Below are 17,134 nucleotides of genomic sequence, written 5' to 3' on the forward strand. Positions count from 1 at the left end.
TGCATGTCTCTGAACAATATATTTCCATCATCAGGATGCACAAAGTACAATGTGTCTTGCTTTGCAAAGAAAATATCTTCAGCCAGTGGTCAGTCAAAGGTGGCTTCTACTGGCTTCAGCTGTGGTTTACAAGCACAACAAATATGCCCAGGTTAGCTGCCATACCAGTCTAAGAACAGCAGAGAAAACGAACACATCACAAGGAAGAAGAGGATCCACACACGAAACCCGGCATTATTCTTGATGGCCTGTAGACAAAAAAGTTGCTGTTAGCATTTCCCACAGCATCACAAGCAGGCAAAAGAAGCACATGATGAGGATGACCCTGCTTTCTGCTTATGCTCTCTTGGGTTCCCTCAACCCAATCTCCACAGGAAGTAGCTGAAGGCTTCCTGCTTCCGGAAGCCTCTGATCCAATTCCTGTTTGTCCTGAGGTCCCGGGGGGCGGGGCTGGGCAGTCTGGTCTGCAAGTCTTCCCTGCAGTTCAGGATGGGGGGCTTCCAAGAGCACAAATCCCTCAGTCATGCTCAGCAGGAATTAGAGTCCAATGGCTCTTCATATCAGAGTCCGATGCTCTTAACCACTCTATCCACATGGGCTCTCCAGTGGCACCTTTAAAACCAACGAAGTTTAATTCTCAATATAAGCCTTCATCTGCCTGCACGTGAAAGCTTCAACCCAGAATAAAAGGTGCCACCAGACGCAGTCTTTGTTCTGCTGCTTCAGACCAACATGGGAACCTGCCTGAACCTACACATATATCTGTGTGCACATCAATGCTGAAGGTTTCTAGATTGGTTCCTAAGCACTAGTCAACTACAGTGAATGGGGAAGGGACCAAGAGGTCTGTGACGTCCTCCTGAGATGGCATTAATAGTAATGTACAAAATTCTTTTCAAGGAGAATATTCCTATTACAATCAAGAACAGAACATTTTCAAGCTTTTGCCTTCTTAAACATTACATCTAGTTGATTATCCTTTGCATCATCAGGATGCACAAAGTACAATGTGTCTTGCTTTGCAAAGAAAGTATCTTCAGCCAGTGGTCAGTCAAAGGTGGCTTCGAACTCGAGCCAGTGCATTTACATTACAAAATACAACTAGCTGTTTTAGTGTTTATTGCTTATTATGCGATATTTAATTTTACAACAAAGTACATATTTGATTGTTTTAAAGTTCAATGTGGAGTGGGGGAAGTTTTTAGCCATGGACTGATTGTCCCCCCAATTTTTTGAGTTTTAAAAAGTTTGCACTTTTAAAATAAAGTGAATAATAACATATATATGGCTTGCATTTATTTTTTAGACACATGGATATTTTTAATGGATTTAAAAGAGATGTGTCTGAGATGGCTACCAACTCAAACAATAAAAAAGGCACTGCAGACTAGCCAAACCCAACCAGTCCACCTAAGCCAGGGGTTCCCAACCTTTTTAACCCTGTGGGCAACTTTGGAATTCTGACACCGTGTGGTGAACACAGCCACAAAACGGATGCTGCAGGAAGCAGAGCCAGTCGCAAAATGCACCTTCAGTCACACAATGGAAATCTTCATGTTATGATGGCAGCTGATGTCAAAAAAAGTGATTCTAAGAATCTGCATAGCCAATCAAATCTCCAATGGCCAATCAGAAACCTTGTTGGGGAAAAGCCCCATCTTTCTGCTGGTGGGCACCAGGAAAAGTGTTGAACGGTGTGCCATGGTTGGGGACCCCTGATCTAAGCCATCCAAGATGAATGGCTCTACCAGCCTGCAGCTGAAGACTGGCAGCGCAGGTGGGGCCATGCCACCCGTGAAGCCTCCCCACCCCTTCCCCCCCTAGAATGTTTCATATGTCTTCACCTTCGTTTTCCTATTTGGGGCACACTGTAGACATTTGACTCTCACAGAAAACCTACTTGACCAAAGCAGAAAGCCAGACTTGCTTTTATGCAGTGTGCCAAAGGAAGCTACAAAACATAAATACTTGTAAATATTCCCTGAATATTATTATTATCATCCAAGTTGCTTTCTCAGTTGCTGGAACTGTACAGATGTAAACTGTCACATAAAAATGAGAGTTTTTATTTCCTATTGTAGAAAAAGCAGACCAGGCCAGCTAAGGTACAACATGAAGCTGTTTTTAGACACCTAGATAGCAAAACCCAAGAGCACAATATACTTAATACCCTTGTCAGAACTTGTAACTTCTGAGTTCGACGAGGATGGGAAGTGATCCAGGAAAACCTGGAGAGGGCCAAGGAGGAATACAAACGACAGTTTGACAAAAAGCACTCCCCCCAGTGGGAATTCAAGGTGGGGGAGAGGGTCTTTCTATCAACCAAGAACCTCCCCCTACCGCAAGCTTGTCGCAAATTAGCCTACAAATACTTGGGTCCTTTTACAATAAAGAGAGTAATCAACAGCGTGACGGTGGAACTGGAACTGCCAAAACTGTTGAGTAAGATCCACCCTGTTTTTCATTGCAGCCTTCTTCGCAAAGATTTTGGGGCTACATCCTGGCACTCTCGCCCTCCTGAGCCACCTCCCACACGAGTGAAGGGCCAGAGCCACCATGAGGTCCAGGAGATCCTGGACTCCAGGGTCCAACGGGGGGTTCTGTACTATCTGATTCGTTGGAAGTACTTCCCCCCGAACTGCGACGAATGGGTCAAGGCTAGCAATGTGTCTGCCCCGCAACTGCTCAAGAAATTTCACCTGCTGTACCCACACAGCTTAGGGCGAAAAGCTTAGGGGGGGCAGTATGTCAGAACTTGCAACTTTCCTGTGGGCTATTAGCTTAAGCGACTCCATATTGAAACCAAACACTAACCCAGGCAGCTTTGCTCAAGCAACTAACCAGCCTACCTTTTGTGTATGCCTATGCATTTCAAACAAACTGTGATCACTGAAGGGTGACAGATAGCCCAGGGTCAACATCTGCAGATGGCCTTTGAAGCCAGGCCGGCCTGAGCTTTCTCAGCGGGATTCCATCCTCCCTGCCTGATAACAAACCCTGAGAAACACTGTTGTCTCCACCCGTGTGAAAGATCGTTTTATTGTTGTCAACAGAATCGCATAAAGTGTATCCAATGCTAGCTTTCATTATCAGTGTTATTCTGTACCTTCAGCTCTGTAGTTCTCAATAAACGCCTATACTTTTGCAACTAAGTCTTGGGCCTTATTTGAAGTTCTGCCAGTTCTGACAACCCTTTATTCGGACCAATGAAATGACAGGTGTGCACACTGCTGAGTTCTCCAGAACTCTTCTTGGGTCTGGATGTTACATGAAGGGAGAATGCCTCAGAACAGGTGAAGGAGCAGAGCTGGTCCAAACACAGCTGGCTTCAGATTACTTCAGGCAAAAGGTAATAAATTGTTACACTCCATAGGAAAACCAAAGTCCAGCTACAGTTAGATTTGAATCCAGCAGTGCCTTTGAGGCCAACCAGAGTTTCAAGTTGAAAGCTTTCAAGAGTCAAAGCAGAGCCGGAAGCTCTTGTTGGCAGGCCCGGCCTGAGCCCTTCCCCCACCCTTGACAGCACAGCTGCGACAGCCCCGATTCCCTGCGCCTGCCACCTACTCGCAAGTAGCCCTGCGCCTGCTGGCCAAAAGGCAAGCGCCCCCCTGCCCTTCCCCTCCCTTCGCTTGCGGTGAGGAGGCTCAGCCATACCGGTCGGAGGTCTGCGCGTGTTTTGAAAAGACCTCTGGAGGAAGTTTCCCCCCCCCCCCACTTTTTGGAAAGGAGGGGGGAGAAATTTCCTCCAGAGGTCTCTTCAAAATACACACAGACCTCGGAGCCAGTATGCTGCGTGTCCTCGCGGCGAGCTTCTCGAGGCCGGGCGGGAGCTGGCTGCGGCGGCAGGGCAATCTTCAGGGACGGGGTGGGTGACGGCAGGGAGAGCTTCAGAGGGTGGGAGGGAGAGAGCTGGCTGTGTCAGCGGTAGGGGAAATGTCAGGGCGGGGTGAGCTTCTGGGGTGGCGGGCGGGAGCGCGGCAGGCGGGAAGGAACTGGCGGTGGTGATGGCAGCAGGGGGGAGGGAGGCAAATTAGGCCATTGTCTAGGGCACTGGGAGGGAGCCCAATTCGGTGCCCTCTTGCTCTTGGCGCCCTAGGCACCTAGTTTGCCTAGTGTGTGAGCCAGCCCTGCTTGTTGGTGCCTCTAAGGTGCTGCTGGACTCACATCTGAGGGTTCCGCTGCAGCCCAACATGCCTCCCCTCTGGAATTACAGTCCAGCGAAGGTTTCTAACAGCCCTCTAAACTAGGGGTGTGCACCCACACCCACACACAACCATTACTTCTCAGATCTTGGTATACTGAATCCAAAAAACCTGGAATTTCCTGAATCCCAATATCGGTATGGCATTAGTAATGTTTGGGCTTGTGGAACTTTTTTGGCTCCAGTATATTGTATAGCCCCATAGGCTTTAATGGAGAATCAATCTGGGGCTCAGTGACCAGAGGGGATGACTGTTTTTTGAGATAGAGGCATCACATTTGCAGCATAGCTGCTGGTGCCTCTCCTTAAATCTCCCTCCCCCAAAAAATATTTAAAAAGATTGGACCAGGAGGTCCAATCCAATGGGACCTAAAAGAAGATGGCCCCATCCACAATTGTTTCAAATGGAGGGGGGCAATACTCCCTCTAAGCTGTGGAGTCTTATGAGCAAAAATTCTACTTTGTGAGCTACTGGCATTAAAGTTGTGAGCTATTGCATAAATTAGTTTGCTCTGGGGCCATTTTTCCTGAACTAAGACAAAAATGTGTAAGCTGGAGGCTAAAAAACTGGGAGCTAGCTCACACTGACTTAGCTTAGAGTGAACACTGGAGGGGGGGTAAGACGTTTAAAGGGATGTGGCCCCTTTCACACCAAAGGCATTTAAAGGGTCTGAGAGCTCTTTGAATGCCCTGTAACCAAGTATTTTCAGGATTTTTCAGGCCAGCCATTTTCAGATAGCCCAATCACTAGCCCCTTCAGTGATCAGCTGAGAAAATACCTGATAAATACCAATAAGGTATTTATCAGTTTTGGGGGGGTTTTGGCTCAGTTTATACCAAGCACAAATCTCTAATCAAAAGCAGTGAGACTCAAAATCTCTTTCTGGAAGAGAGAGCAGAAATGGCCATTCCTTGCCCAGCACAGAGGCATGTATCTCCCCAGGAAACTCAGAGGCTTTTCGGAGAGATCTTTGTTTCAAAAGAAAAACCCAAAATCTATATGTCTTAGTAGATTAAGAGCTCTTGCAGTAGACATAACCGGCAGTGCCTTTTGAATCTCTTTCTGGGCAGGCTGCTAAGATGTTTCTTCTTTATGAAGACACATTTGATAGTACACACACAAAATACTGTTTCCATTACCTCTCGTATGTCTTCATTGCCTTCCTTGATGTTCTCTGTTGCACCCACAACCAGCTGATGGATAGTATCAATTTCAGCTTCCTGAAATCAGATATGTATATCAAAAAACCGCCCACATTCAAGCTACATAATGTAAAAGACCAAAGACCACAGGAAAAAAATTGTTTTCACTTTCAGCATCTCTCACTAGACCTAAGCTCATATTGACCTTTAGCTTTCCTGACTTTCTCTGTACAAGCACTGGTTATTTGTTTGCAGTCATCCTTGCTTATAAGGCCCTCCTTCCACTTCCTAAAAGCATGTTTTTTATTTCTCAAGTCCTTAGAAAACTGTTTATGGGGCCACCTTGGCTTCTTTAGGATCCTCCCATTTTTTCTTCTCATAGAAATTGTTTGTGATTGTGCCTTCAATATTTCACTTTTAAGGAATTTTCACCCCTCTTCAACACCCTTCTCCTTGAGTATTTCTGGCCAGCATAACTTTTAAGTCTGTCAAAATTTGCTTTCCTGAAGTCCAACCTATATGTCTGACTACATGCAGCTTTTCCTTTCCCAAAGATCATAAATTCCAAAATTACATGGTAACTACTACCCAAGGTGTTCACTACTTCCACCTCATCAACCAGTTTTTCCCTGTTAGTCCAAGATACCTTGTTTCCCTCTCCACCTTTTTGGAAAATGAAGCTGTCACCTGGACAGAGTTGGACTTCCAACAGATACCCAGGTAATTGAAATCTCCCATGACCACTGTGTCACGTCTCTTTGAGAACTTTGTAAACTGTTGTAGGAGTGTCTAATCCAATTCCTCTGCCAGTCTTGGTGGTCTATAGCAGACCCCAACCATAATATCACTGTTATTTCTTGCTCCTTTTATTTTTACCCAGAAACGCTCAACTGAGCTGCCATGCTCACAAGTATACCTCTTTCATATATAATGATATGCCTCTGCCTTTCCTACTTGTCTGTCCCTTTTAAAAAAGTTGCACCCCTCAGTCCTAATATTCCAATTGTAAGTGTCATCCCACCAAGTTTCAGTAAGGCCTATTAGGTCATAGTCCCCTTTCTGTATTAGGACTTCCAGTTCCTCCTGCTTGTTTCCCACACTCTGTGCTTGAGTGTAGAGACATAGGAATCCATGCTTTATGCTCCTTGAGGTTTTCATTTCAAGGAAGAAGAGAAAGTTTTTATATCCCACTTTTCTCTACTGTAAGGAGTCTCAAAGTGGCATACTATCACCTTCCCTTCCTCTCCCAACAAATTGTGAGGTAGGTGGGGCTTAGAGAGTTCTGAGAGAACTGTGACTGGCCCAAGGTCATCCAGCAGGTTTCATTTGGAGCAGTGGGGAATCAAACCCTTTCCCCCCAGTTTAGTGTCCACGGCTCTAAACCACTACACAATGCTGTCCTTCAGTGAGCTCTAGTTCACCAAAGCTTATGTTAGAATAAAATCTATAAATTGAAAGATGCCAAAAACATCTAGCAAGATGTCATCTAAAGATGTTCACTGGGGATGGGCATGAACTGGGAAAATGAGGTTTGGTTCTTGGGTGCACCATGAATGACATTGGGTATTTACCGTGAGGATAGGAGGCCACCTTGTGGGTGATTCCCAAACTATCAGGAGGGAGGCAGGACTAATTTTCACCTTCCTGCTTCCGTTGGGAGTCGCCCACATTTCAGTTCGGTAATTCCTGAAGCAGTAGAAACCTATTCTCTAACTAGAAACATAACTGTCAATAAAGAACAGAAGTTGAACATAATAGAACAGTAAAGATACAGTAAGAACATGGAAACAGGAAGTTTTAGTGATATTTCACAGATCATAATTATTCTGGGTTGGGGTTTTTTTTGCATGCACTGAAAATCGTAAAGGTTCTGTTTGCTTTGATAGTTCTGAAGAATGTCGATGGCGGCATAAGGGGAAGGGTCAAGGTGGCCTCCTATCCTCAGAGGAGGAGGACCCCTCACGGTAAGGACCCAATGGTCGTTCTCCCTCTGAGGCGGAGGCCACCTTGTGGGACATCTTAAAGCAGTGTCCCTAAATTCTGGGAGGGACCTCTCCATCGGCACCCCCCAGAACGTGCTGAAGTACTTTTCTCCCAAAAGCAGCATCAGCCGAGTCGTAAGTGTTAATCTTATAATGTCTTATGAATGTAGGCAAAGATGACCACATAGCAGCTTTACATATTTGTTATACTGAGGCTCTGTTAGAAAAAGCTGCGTTTGTAGCTGTGCTCCTTACTGAATGTGCCATCAAACCTTGAGGAGGGATCATCTTTTGAGCTTTATACGCCTCTGATATGCACAAGCACAAGATTTTGCTGATTGCAGCATTCGACATTTACTTGCCTACCTGAGGAGGAACAACGTTTATAAATAGTGACTCTGTTTTCCGGCAGCCTCTAGTCCTATCAAGATAACATCACAATGCCCGTTTGACGTCCAATTTGTGCCATATCTTTTCCTTGAGATGCGAAGGGTGTGGACAAAAAGACGGAAGATGTAGTTCCTGTGCCCTATGAAAACTAGAGTCCACCTTAGGTCTAAAGGTTGGGTCCGTCCTAAGGACCACTTTGTAAAGACAGTGCTCCCAATTCGGAAACTCTTCTGGCCGAGGTTGTGGCGATCAAAAAGATAACCTTCATCCTAAGGAAAGACAATGGTATCTCCTTTATAGGTTCAAAAGGAGACCTTGTTAGAGCTGTGAGCACTGTATTCAGCTTCCAAGTAGGAAATCTGTGAGTCTGAGGTGGAAGCAACAGTGTAGCTCCTCTTAAAAATCTAGAGACATGTGGATGCCTAGATAAAGAATTCTTCTCTCCTTTTGACAACACTGAAGACAGAGCTGCCACCTGATGACGTAGAATGACTGCCTTGAGGCCCGATGCCAATCCGTCCTGCAAAAATTGAAGAATCTCTTTCATTTCTGGTTTCAACTACCTGTTTTCTCCTGCACCAGCGGACAAATGCTTTCCAAGTTACGTTGTAAATACGTACTGTGGATGGCCTTCTGGAAGCTAGTATCGTCTGTGTCACATGCTCCAAATACCCCATCTTTAACAACTTTGACCTCTCAATTTCCATGTGGTCAGTTGCAACCAATCTGGACGGGGATGAAAGATTGGCCCCTGATGTAGCATGTCCACAGACACTGGTACAGTTAGAGGATGATAGGTCGATAGCTCTTTCAGATCTGCGAACCAGGGTCGTCTGGGCCAATATGGAGCTGCCAGTATTACCTCTGCTTGCAATAGCCTGATTCTTCTTATCACTTTTGGTAAGAGAGGAATCGGTGGGAAGGCAAACAGTAATGTCTTCGGCCACGGTGCTGTCAATGCATTCGTTCCCTCCACCTTCGGGTAAAAAAATCGTGTGAAGAAATGTTGCAGCTTGTTGTTGAGATGAGATGCAAAAAGGTCTACATCTGGCCAGCCAAACTGGTCTACTATTATTTGGAAAACATCCGTGCTCAGCGCCCACTCTCCTTGACGAATCTGTTGGCGACTGAGCCAGTCTGCTTGTACATTGGAAATGCCCTTCACGTGCTCTGCTTTGATGGATGTGATATGAACTTGCGCCCATGTCAGTAGAAGTGAAGCTTCCTTGAGAAGCAGGGTAGATCTGGAGCCCCCTTGCCTGTTGACATGTGCCTTTGCAGAAACTTTGTCCGTCCATGGCATTTGTTGAGTCTGGAGGCCAGTCTGATAGCTCTTAATTCCAGCACACTGATTGGGAGCTTGGATTCCTTCTGGCTCCAGGTGCCCTGGACTGGAATGCTCTGACACATGGCTCCCCAGCCTGATAGATTGGCATCTGTATATATTTGTATCCACTCACTTATCCAAAATTGTTTTCCCTGAATCAAGTTGGTGATCCTTGTCCACCAACGAAGGTTGAATTTCAGCTTCAGTGGAACCTTTAAGGAACAATCTATCTTCTTTGATATACGATACTGAAAGGGACGGAGAAAGTTTTGAAGTGGTCTCGCATGGAACCTTCCCCACTGAATTACATCTATTGTAGAAATCATCAGACCCTGCAGTGTAGTAGCGCCATCAATGACGAAGTCCCGCTCTTGATTATTGAAGAGGCTGCCTCTCTTATCTTTTGAGCTTTCTGAAGAGGAAAGTATAGATGATTTTGACTCGTGTCTATAATGACTCCGAGATGTTCGAGGCGGGGGGAAGGTTTCAGGGAACCCTTTTGTGTGTTCACCAAAAACCCATGGCTCTGAAGTGTGTTGACGGTTTGATTGGTGTCCGTCCAAGCTCTCTCCTGAGAAGGTGCTCTTATTAGGATGTCATCCGAGTAAGGGTGGATGTGTATCCCCTGCTCTCTCAGAAGAACCACTAAGTTTACCAGCACTTTAGAGAACACTCTTGGGGCTGAAGATAGTCCGAAGGGAAGTGCTCTGAATTGGAGGTGCTGATTGAGATAACAAAAATGAAGGAATTTCCTGTGACCAACAAAAATCGGTATGTGGAGGTATGCCTCTGTTAGGTCTGTTGAGGTGAGTAGCTCTCGAGGCTGCAGGGCCTCTGTTATTGACCGAAGTGTTTCCATTCGGAACGTCTTTGGGAGGATAAAGGTATTTAAAAATTTTAAATCTAATACTGCTCTCCAATCTCCTGACCTCTTTGGGACTGTGAAAAATATAGAATAGACTCTCTTCCTCTGCTCCTCCGAGGGAACTGATTCTATTGCCTTTATTTCCAAAAGATGCTGAATGGCTTGAATCGTATGTTCTTTTTTGATTGGATTTGTGTGACTTGGTGAATGCACAAAGTGGTTGGGTGAGATCCATAGGAATTCCAACTTGTAGCTGTCGATGACTATCTCCTTGCACTAAGCGTCTGTTGTTGCGTCCTGCCACTGATCTTGGAAGTGAAAGAGACATGCGCCTACCGGAATTGATTGGAAGTCATGCTTTGTTTGGTTTGTTGTCCCTGTCCGTATTTTCTGATTACGAACATAAGAGAAGCCATGTTGGATCAGGCCAATGGCCCATCCAGTCCAACACTCTGTGTCACACAGTGGCCAAAAAAAAATTATATATATATATATACACATACACTGTGTCTAATAGCCACTGATGGACCTCTGCTCCATATTTTTATCTAAACCCCTCTTGAAGGTGGCTATGCTTGTGGCCGCCACCACCTCCTGTGGCAGTGAATTCCACATGTTAATCACCCTTTGGGTGAAGAAGTACTTCCTTTTATCTGTTTTAACCTGTCTGCTCAGCAATTTCATTGAATGCCCACGAGTTCTTGTATTGTGAGAAAGGGAAAAAAGTACTTCTTTCTCTACTTTCTCCATCCCATGCATTATCCTGTAAACTTCTATCATGTCACCCCGCAGTCGACGTTTCTCCAAGCTAAAGAGTCCCAAGCGTTTCAACCTTTTTTCATAGGGAAAGTGTTCAAACCCTTTAATCATTCTAGTTGCCCTTTTCTGGACTTTCTCCAATGCTATAATATCCTTTTTGAGGTGCAGCGACCAGAACTGCACACAGTACTCCAAATGAGACCACACCATCGATTTATACAGGGGCATTATGATACTGGCTGATTTGTTTTCAATTCCCTTCCTAATAATTCCCAGCATGGCGTTGGCCTTTTTTATTGCAAACGCACACTGTCTTGACATTTTCAGTGAGTTATCTACCACGACCCCAAGATCTCTTGGTCAGTCTCTGCCAGTTCACATCCCATCAACTTGTATTTGTAGCTGGGATTCTTGGCCCCAATGTGCATTACTTTGCACTTGGCCACATTGAACCGCATCTGCCACGTTGACGCCCACTCACCCAGCCTCAACAGATCCCTCTGGAGTGCCTCACAATCCTCTCTGGTTCTCACCACCCTGAACAATTTAGTGTCATCCGCAAACTTGGCCACTTCACTGCTCACTCCCAACTCTAAATCATTTATGAACAAGTTAAAGAGCATGGGACCCAGTACCGAGCCCTGCGGCACCCCACTGCTTACCATCCTCCACTGCGAAGACTGCCCATTTATATTCACTCTCTGCTTCCTATTACTCAGCCAGTTTTTGATCCACAAGAGGACCTGTCCTTTTACTCCATGACTCTCAAGCTTTCTAAGGAGCCTTTGATGAGGAACTTTATCAAAAGCTTTCTGGAAGTCAAGGTAAACAACATCTATCGGGTCTCCTTTGTCCACATGTTTGTTCACCCCCTCAAAGAAATGTAACAGGTTAGTGAGGCAAGATCTTCCAGGACGGTAAGCAGTGGGGTGGGGTTTAGATAAAAATATGGAGCAGAGGTCCATCAGTGGCTATTAGCCACAGTGTGTGTGTATGTATATATATATGTAATATTTTTTGGCCACTGTGTGACACAGAGTGTTGGACTGGATGGGTCATTGGCCTGATCCAACATGGCTTCTCTCATGTTCTTATGTTCCTCATCCAGACGATAGCAGCTTTCGCTATCATGGAACCGATTGCCAATGCCTTGAGAGCCTTGGCAGAAGCCTCATGTGTCTTCCTTAACGCGAATTCTGCCTTCTTGTCAATGTGGTCCTTTAGGTTGCCCTGACCGTCTTCTGAGACCAAGCCATATCTATGCAGCGCTGATACAGGAGCATCAACCAGGGGAATCTGCAAGAAGCTATTGGTAAATGAATAAAGCTGATACAGTTTCTTTAAAAAAACCTGGGTATTGTTTATTGGCAAAGGTTTTCTCCATTCTGCCCTCACTTTCTTTCAAAATATTTAGGAAAGGGAAAGGCTTTTGTATAAGATGCCTTTTTGAGAAAAAAATCTATGACTCCTTCCTTGTGTTTAACTTTTTTGCTTTCTTCCTCCTCATCCTCCACATTTGGATCATCGTGGAGATCTAGTGCTGTAAGTGTTCTAATGAGTAAATATTGAGAATCTTCTGATTTAAAGAACCTCTGTGCAGGTTCTGGTGCAGAATCTTCCTCATTGGTGAGGAACTCCCCCTCTTCCTTATCACTAAACTTATCAGATTGATCATCACCTTCTGAGAGGTCTTGATCTTGTTCCCCACTTAAGAGAGGTGTTTGTGTCAGAACTTGTATCTGTTATGTATACTGAGCTTGGTAATGTTAGCCTAACTGACTCCATATTGTAACTGCCTACTAATCCCATGTCCTTGTAGCTAGGCCTACTAACTAAATACTTTGCATTTCAAACAAACTGTAACCACTGAAGGGTGACAGATAGCCTCTGGAAAACATCTGCAGGTATCCTTTGAAGCTAGCCTGCCAGGGCATCACAGCAGGGCTCCTTCCTCCTCCATGGAGATAAGGGACCTTCGGAACAGACAACTGTCTCCCAGAGTGTGAGAAATGGTTTTATAGTTTCTGTTACAACTGCATAAAGAATGTATCAATCGCTGAGCCCGTTATCAGAGTCAACTTGTGCTTTCCCTGAACACAGTTCTCAATAAACGTCTTATACTTTTGCAACCAAGTAATGAGTCTCGTTTGAAGTTCTTCAAGTTCTGACATTTTGACTCTGATCCATTTTGGAGCTTATCCGAACTGGCAACTTAGCTGAATGGCAGCAAAGGCTCCAGATAACGGAGAGCCCAGCACCCCACCAAGGGAGCGACCGGAGTGACGGTAGTGAGGCGCAAGGTGAAGGAACCGGCGTACTTCTCCACACTCATCTTTACCCCGAGGAGCTGGAGCCCGCAAAAGTCAACTACGCTCATGGACGCAGCAGACGAATGCTACAAGACGAGTGGAAAACGGCGTTTAACACCCCCATGGGACAGTTTGAATACCTGGTGATGCCGTTCGGGCTACAGGGGGCACCGGGGGTGTTTATGAACTTTATAAATGAAGTGCTAAGAGAGTACCTGTACAAGGGGGTGGTGGTGTGTCAGAACTTGTAACTTTATGTGCTTTGCTAAACTGACTCCATGTTGTAACTCTGAGTGCCTGACAGCGGTCATTGACCCAGGCCCCTTTGCTATGCAAAATATTTAGGGTGTTAAGACAGGCGGCAGAAAGTCTCTGCTCAATATCCACAGGTGCCCTTTGAAGCCGGGCCGTTTGGCCTTCGCAATAGGGGGGCATCCTCCTTTGCTGATAACGAAGGCTGGGAAGAAGAGACAAGCTCTGTGAGCCCATGTGAATTATCGTTTTATTATGCTTTGCTGTGGGCATAAAATGTAACCAAGTGCCCAGACTTGCCATTACTGTTATTTCGTTTCTATAGTACTGTTGTTCTTCAATAAAGATCCTAATTTGCAACAAGTATTGGACTCGCTTGAAGTTCCTCCAAGTTCTGACAGTGGTGTACCTGGATGACATCATTATTTACTCAAAGGACTTAGAATCACATGTACCCCTGGTTAGGAAAGTACTAACAACCTTGTACCAGAACAAACTGTATGCTAAGTTGACCAAATGCGAGTTCCACCAAACGGAACTAGATTAACTAGGGTTCCGGGTGTTGGGGGAGGGACTGGCAATGGACCCCGCCAAAATTCAAGCGGTGCTGGATTGGGAAGCACCCCGAACCCGACGGCAGCTACAATCTTTCCTGGGGTTCGCAAATTTCTACCGCAGGTTCATAAAGGGGTTCGCCAGGGTGATGTTGCCCCTCACTGAATTCCTCAAGACCAAGGGGAAGGGGGAGGAGGATAAGAAACTCGGGGCCCGCCTAGACTGGTCGCCCAAATGCCAAGAGGCGTTCGATGAGTTGAAAAGGCTGTTCACGAGTGAGCCCGTGCTAGCCCACCCCAACGAACTTAAGCCGTTCGTGGTACAATGCGACGCCTCCGACGTCGCTGTTGGGGCAATACTGATGCAGAGGGACGAGGAGGGGGGATTGAGGCCCTGCGCGTACATCTCCCGCAAATTTTCCAATGAACAGCGGAATTGGTCAGTATGGGACAAAGAAGCATTCGCCGTCACCTTCGCCCTGAAAACCTGGCGGTCATGGCTAGAAGGCGCGCGGGTCCCATTTGAGATCTGGACCGACCACAAAAACTTAGAAGCGCTGACCGGGCGGCACAAGCTCACAGCCAAGCAGATCCGGTGGGCGGTTTTTTTTTGCCAAATTCGATTTCATGCTGAAGCACATACCCGGAACCAAAAACTTTTTAGCTGACGCCCTCTCCCGCATGCCCCAGCATGAGAGTCAAAAAGAGGAGGTGATACACTCGCTCATTCCGCCCTCCCAGGTTGCGGGAGGGATCACCACCTGGTCCGGGAAGAAAACGGGGGCCCCGGAACCGAGGGAAAAGGAACGCCTAGTGGCCGAGTCAGAAGCCGAGGGAGGAGAAAGACCCGAGGGCATGGAAAAGGGGGAGGGCGGACTTTGGTATTACAACGGGAAGATATATGTACCAAAATGCTTAAGGGGGGAGATCTTGACGCAATGCCACTCCAGCCGCTTGGCGGGGCATTTCGCCTACGTAAAGACATTGCACTTAGTAGCGCGTCAATTCTGGTGGCCACAGATGAAAAAAGACGTTTCAGAGTTTGTGAGCTCCTGCCCCACTTGCATCATGGCCAAACGAAGGGGGAGGGAAACCACCTGGGCTCCTCCAACCATTGCCGACCGCCACGAGACCATGGGCGGTGGTTTCGATGGACTTTATAGTAGAGCTGCCACCCTCCCAGGGAAAAACCGTGATCCTGGTGGTAGTAGACACTTTCTCGAAGCAGGCCCACTTTGTTCCATGTAAGAAGTTGCCCACGGCTAAGAAGTTGGCCTATTTGTTCTTTCACCACGTGGTCCACCTTCACTCATTCCCGGACAAGGTAATTAGTGACCGCGGGCCTCAGTTCGTTGCCAACTTCTGGCGGGAGTTCTGCAAAATCACAGGCATGGAACAGGGGCTCAGCTCTGCCTACCACCCTCAGACTGATGGACAGACAGAGAGGGTGAACGGGTTACTGGAGCAGTACCTCAGGTGCTACATCAACTACCAACAGACTAACTGGGTGGAGCTCTTGCCCTTTGCGGAGTATGGATACAACAACAGCCTGCATAGCTCCACCAAGACCTCCCCTTTCCAGATCGTCAATGGCTACGAGGGGAAACCCTTCCCACTCTTGCCAGCGCCGCCTGGGACCCCGGAACCGACCTCATGCCAGCAATGATGGGAGGGGATTCGGGAGGGATGGAAGGTGATACAGGACAATTTAGAGAGTGCAAAAGAGGACTATAAAAAACACTTCAATCGAAAGCACTCCCCCCAGTGGACCTTTAAAGAGGGGGAAAGCGTATTCCTCTCAACTAAGAACCTTCCCCTCCACCAGACATGTCGGAAACTGGCGTACAAGTACCTAGGCCCCTTCAAAATAAAACGGGTGATCAATGAGGTTACCGTAGAATTGGAGCTACCCAAAATGTTTAGTAAGATCCACCCTGTTTTTCATTGCAGCCTTCTTCGCAAAGATCCTGGAGCTACGTCCTGGCACCCTCGCCCTCCAGAGCCACCACCTACTCAAGTGAAGGGCCAGAGCCACCATGAGGTGCAGGAGATCCTAGACTCCAGGGTCCAACGGGGGGTATTGTACTATCTAATAAGGTGGAAGTACTTTCTCCCTAGCTGCGACGAATGGGTCAAAGCTAGTGATGTGTCTGCTCCGCAACTACTTAAGAAATTCCACCTACTGTACCCGCACAAGCCCCGGGCGAGAGCTTAGGGGGGGCAGTATGTCAGAACTTGTATCTGTTATGTATACTGAGCTTGGTAATGTTAGCCTAACTGACTCCATATTGTAACTGCCTACTAATCCCATGTCCTTGTAGCTAGGCCTACTAACTAAATACTTTGCATTTCAAACAAACTGTAACCACTGAAGGGTGACAGATAGCCTCTGGAAAACATCTGCAGGTGTCCTTTGAAGCTAGCCTGCCAGGGCATCACAGCAGGGCTCCTTCCTCCTCCATGGAGATAAGGGACCCTGGGAACAGACAACTGTCTCCCAGAGTGTGAGAAATGGTTTTATTGTTTCTGTTACAACTGCATAAAGAATGTATCAATCGCTGAGCCCGTTATCAGAGTCAACTTGTGCTTTCCCTGAACACAGTTCTCAATAAACGTCTTATACTTTTGCAACAAAGTAATGAGTCTCGTTTGAAGTTCTTCAAGTTCTGACAGTTTGCTTCTGAGCTGCCTTAGTGGGCCATTTGCCCTTTTCCTTAGGCCTTCTTGGTGGGGATTGCGAGGAAGAGGAAGAGAAATGCGATCTATGCCTCTTTTTGCTGCGTTTTTTACAAAACTGCTGCATCTCCTCTCTCATCAGATCTCTCAGTACTGAGAAAAAAATTTTGAGGCAAAAACATAGGCACCATATCCTCCTGGACATTACCTTGAGCAGCCACCAGGGGGTCTACTCTTGAGGAGGGTGTAAAAGGGGAGCTATGGCCGACCATACATTGGGCCCCTGTACTCATTGTTTTTTCCCTTCTTAAAAGGCCCGGCTTGCATGTCTCACCCTCTCCAGTGCTCAGTGGACAATCCTGTCTGTGTGTGCTCTGCATACTGCTGTGGGCCTGGATGTCGTCAGTGAAGCGGTCTGTTTTTGGCGCGCTTTTTTGTCTGGCCACGAAATGGCGGTTTCATCGGGGAGGTCCATGCAAGCCTCTCATGGGTCTTACCAGCTCCACTGGCGTCCTGGGCACTTAGGGGCTCGCAGTCTCCTGCTGACAGGAACCCGTCATCTTCTGAGTGCCTCATGTGAAGCCCTCGCCTTTATCGGCCCCGGTAAGAAACTGACCCGGGGCAATAAAATGGTGGTCGGGACACCTTCAGGCGATCCCTCACAGCCCAGTAGTGA

General features: G+C 46.7%; 1 protein-coding gene across 2 annotated transcripts in view; it reads right to left on the minus strand.

Moving 5' to 3' along the window:
• Positions 1-17,134, minus strand: part of STX18 (syntaxin 18) — a 229,666-nt gene continuing 212,532 nt past the window's right edge. For both annotated transcript variants that reach the window (XM_060247282.1, XM_060247283.1), the window contains exons 11-12: positions 5,342-5,422; positions 1-248 (exon numbers count right to left, since the gene is read on the minus strand). In XM_060247282.1, the coding sequence (XP_060103265.1) occupies positions 153-248; positions 5,342-5,422 (177 nt within the window). In that variant the 3' untranslated portion in view covers positions 1-152. The remainder of the gene's footprint in view (positions 249-5,341; positions 5,423-17,134) is intronic.

This window comes from Heteronotia binoei, chromosome 9 (genome assembly GCF_032191835.1).
Source record: "Heteronotia binoei isolate CCM8104 ecotype False Entrance Well chromosome 9, APGP_CSIRO_Hbin_v1, whole genome shotgun sequence".
In the NCBI taxonomy this organism is placed as follows: Eukaryota; Metazoa; Chordata; class Lepidosauria; order Squamata; family Gekkonidae; genus Heteronotia; species Heteronotia binoei.